The following is a 4,000-nucleotide window of genomic DNA, read 5'->3' as shown; positions in this document are numbered from 1 at the left end:
ATATAAATGTGATAAATCCGATCTCTTGACACGTTATTCTTGGTAGCCCTCCTCCCGTATAATATCCCAAAGGGGATGAACTGCCCCTTTGACGTGGGTTCTAACCTACAACTGTTTCATGAACACGCGCTCACTCGACCTGTCAGGACCTGTGTCCTCGGGACCCCCAGGCGGCACAGCTTCAGGGCTCACATTCCCCCCAGCCAGTCACTCTCCACTCGAAACTCCACAGAGTTCTTGGAATTTTCCTCGCTTGCTGCGAGGAGAATCCCAAGTGAGTCTGCTGTGTTGGACATTAAAAAGCAGCCAAACTCTACAGATTTGAGGTAAGAGACACCGTAAAAAGGCAGAAAGAGCTAGTGGCGCGGAGTTGTTTCTGGCTCATGAGTTGGCCTAGCGAGGCCCTTTCCCCTCTCTCGACCTCAGTTTCCCCTTCTGTAAAACAAAGGAGGTTCGGTAGCGCTAAGGCGAGACAGCGAAGCTCCCCTCAGGCCTGACAAAAGGATGGTCTCCGGGCCCTGGAGCCTCCCTCTGAGAACGCGATTCACCCGGAACGCGGGGGCGCCGGGGCGCGTCCGCAGGCTTCCCTGCCCGCCCGCACGCACCCCGGGCGATCCGCTCTCCGCCGCGCCCCCGCACCCAGCCCCGCCCCGGCGATTCCTCTCCCAGCCCCGGCGCGTGGAACCCCGCCCTCCCCTGAGTCCCCTAGCCCGGCGAGCGGAGGGCGGGGCGGGGCGGGGCACGCGGGAGGCGGAGCCGAGCCGGGGAATCCTGCTCTGGGATAGCACCCGGCCCCGCAGAGCAGCGCGGCAGCCCAAGGGCCCCGGCGCCGGGGGCGGCGGGGAACCCCAAACGCAACCGGGTCTGGAGGGATCCCCGCGCCGAGCCAGCCGCCGTCACCGCCTCCGCGCCGCCCCTGCGGGCTTGGCAGGCGCCCGGCGCGCCCGCACTGCGCCCGGCCGCCGGCTCCCGCGGTCCCACCGTGAGCTCGCCGGCCCGTCGCCCGCTCGCCATGCAGCCGCCGCCGGCCTCGCGCGCGTAGGCGCCCGCCGCAGGCCATGCTGCCCCTGCTCGCCGCGCTCCTGGCCGCCGCCTGCCCGCTGCCGCCCGTCCGCGGCGGGGCCGCGGACGCGCCCGGCCTCCTCGGGGTGCCCTCCAATGCTTCAGTCAACGCGTCCTCCGCGGACGAGCCCATCGCCCCGCGGCTGCTGGCCTCGGCGGCCCCCGGGCCCCCCGAGCGCCCGGGCCCGGAGGAGGCGGCGGCGGCGGCGGCGGCGCCGTGCAACATCAGCGTGCAGCGGCAGATGCTGAGCTCGCTGCTCGTGCGCTGGGGCCGCCCGCGGGGCTTCCAGTGCGACCTACTGCTCTTCTCCACCAACGCGCACGGCCGCGCTTTCTTCGCCGCCGCCTTCCACCGCGTCGGGCCGCCGCTGCTCATCGAGCACCTGGGGCTGGCGGCAGGCGGCGCGCAGCAGGACCTGCGCCTCTGCGTGGGCTGCGGCTGGGTGCGCGGTCGCCGCACCGGCCGCCTCCGGCCCGCCGCCGCCCCCAGCGCCGCCGCCGCCACCGCCGGGGCGCCCACCGCGCTGCCAGCCTACCCCGCGGCCGAGCCGCCCGGGCCGCTGTGGCTGCAGGGAGAGCCGCTGCATTTCTGCTGCCTAGACTTCAGCCTGGAGGAGCTGCAGGGCGAGCCGGGCTGGCGGCTGAACCGTAAGCCCATTGAGTCCACGCTGGTGGCCTGCTTCATGACCCTGGTCATCGTGGTGTGGAGCGTGGCCGCCCTCATCTGGCCGGTGCCCATCATCGCCGGCTTCCTGCCCAACGGCATGGAACAGCGCCGGACCACCGCCAGCACCACCGCAGCCACCCCCGCCGCAGTGCCCGCAGGGACCACCGCAGCCGCCGCCGCCGCCGCCGCTGCCGCCGCCGCCGCGGCCGTCACTTCGGGGGTGGCGACCAAGTGACCCGCTCCGCTCCTCCCTGTGTCCGTCCTGTGTCCGCGCGCGCGGGTGCCTTTCCCCCCGGAGACTCGGCCGGTGTGCTTCGTGCTGTAGTTATCGTTAGTTCCTCTTCCCGAGATGGGGCCGCCGAGAGACCCCAGCGCCTTTGAAAAGCAAGGTTTGTGCTGCGCTTCCAGTTCCGAAAAGCAGATGTTTAAGCCCTTGGACTGAGGGTGGGATCGCAGCTCCGAAGACGGAGAGGAGGGAAATGGGGCCCTTTCCCCTCTATTGCATCCCCCTGCCCGACTCCTTCCCCGCACCCACGTGCCCTAGATTCATGGCAGAAAATGACCAAATCCTGTGTATTTGTTTTATATATTTAATAACTGTTTTAAATGAAAGTTTTAGTAAAAAAATACAAAACAAAAAGATTAAATTGCTATTGCTGTAGTAAGAGAAGCTCTTTGTATCTGAACATAGTTGTATTTGAAATTTGTTGTTTTTTAATTTATTTAAAATTGGGGGGAGGGCATGGGAAGGATTTAACACCGATATATTGTTACCGCTGAAAATGAACTTTATGAACCTTTTCCAAGTCGATCTATCCAGTGACGTGGCCTGGTGGGCGTTTCTTCTTGTACTTATGTGGTTTTTTGGCTTTTAATACAGACATTTTCCTCCAGAGATGTGTATGTAGCTTTTTCTTTATTTGATTTGGGAAAGGGAATCCCAGAATTGCAAGACGTTACCCTAAAACCTGAGCAAGGGAATCTCGGAAAAGTTAGAGAAGGGCTACTTCTGTCTCCTTTACCTGGCTGTGAGAGATAGATGGAAACAGTATTATTTGCCCTGATGGCGATTGTCTTGCATCTCACCACACTGACCCTCAGTTCCCATCCACCCCCACCTGTCACGGTGGCAAACACAGTTTTATATGATTTAACTTTTTGCTCATTGTTCTAAGCTCTGCAAAACACCCAGGCAAGCATCAAAATGGTAAAATCAATAGTTCCTCTGAGCTGGATGGCTTTCACGAAAATGACTCACTTTAAAAGGCATGTAGATTTCTTTTCATATGCATGAACTTTCGCAGATAAGCACATTCCAAAAGCTGGTATTAAAACCTGAGATATTATTTTGGCATTTAGATTTTTTAAAAAGATAAACTCTTGGGGGATAAATAGTTAATGATCACAAGATTTTCTTCACTCTTGGTTTCCATGTTACAGTGTCTGCTGTGTAGTAGTTTCAAATTCTTTCAGGTTTTCAGAAGAATAAGTAAAAAGTCCTTAAAGAGACTTAATATTAAAAATTATTTTAAAAGCGTTTTTAAGAGACTTTGAAAGCTGCTTTCCCTTGCTCCATCTCGTCCTCATTTTGCAAGCATATTTGAGATTGGTCTAGAGCTATAGTTCTCAAAGCCTGGTCCCTGGACCAGCAACATCAGCATCACCTGGGAACTTGGAGATGCAAAACTTGGGCTCCACCCAGGACCTATAGAATCCGAAACTCTGGGATAAAGCCTAGCAATCTGTGTTCTCACATGCCCTCCAAGGCATTCCTACGCATTACCAGTTTGAGAACTGCTCTGCTGTGTTCTAGTGGAATGGAACCCTCAAATGTAGGTTGTCTCCTTTTATCTTGAGATGTCTATTATATCAAATAAATGGGATGCTTATTTTCCCAGCAATCTGGCTGAAGGAGAGGCTGGGTCATTGCCCTGCACCTTCAGCTGCCCCTTTGACTCTTTGAGGTCCTGAGATATCTGTAGCAGGTACCAGCCCCTGAGAGGGGAGAGGGTGGAGTATTGATCTTTGTAGGTTGTAAGCATCACCATTTTTTAACCCTGTGGTAACTGGCAGGAGAAAAGTCAATAATTTTGCTAACCTTGATCAATTTAATGTAATCATAGCATTTATAACTCTGGAGGCACATTATGTATTCTTTGTACACACATGTAATCACTCTCCCTGCTTTTTTCCAAGATGTATACCATGGCTCAGAGAGATTGAGCATCTTGTCTACAATCACACAGCTACACGAGGCAGAGCTGAGACTAA

General features: G+C 56.9%; 1 protein-coding gene across 1 annotated transcript; it reads left to right on the top strand.

Annotated features, from left to right (window-relative positions):
• Positions 1 to 748: 748 nt before the first annotated feature.
• TMEM158 (transmembrane protein 158) lies at positions 749 to 2,622 on the top strand. Its single transcript, XM_016940887.4, has one exon. The coding sequence runs from the start codon at positions 1,059 to 1,061 to the stop codon at positions 1,962 to 1,964; it is 906 nt and encodes a 301-aa protein (XP_016796376.2). The 5' UTR covers positions 749 to 1,058; the 3' UTR covers positions 1,965 to 2,622.
• Positions 2,623 to 4,000: the final 1,378 nt, after the last annotated feature.

This window comes from Pan troglodytes, chromosome 2 (genome assembly GCF_028858775.2).
Source record: "Pan troglodytes isolate AG18354 chromosome 2, NHGRI_mPanTro3-v2.0_pri, whole genome shotgun sequence".
NCBI lineage: Eukaryota > Metazoa > Chordata > Mammalia > Primates > Hominidae > Pan > Pan troglodytes.
Note: the sequence above shows the minus strand (reverse complement) of the source record. Positions and strands in the feature narration are given on the sequence as shown.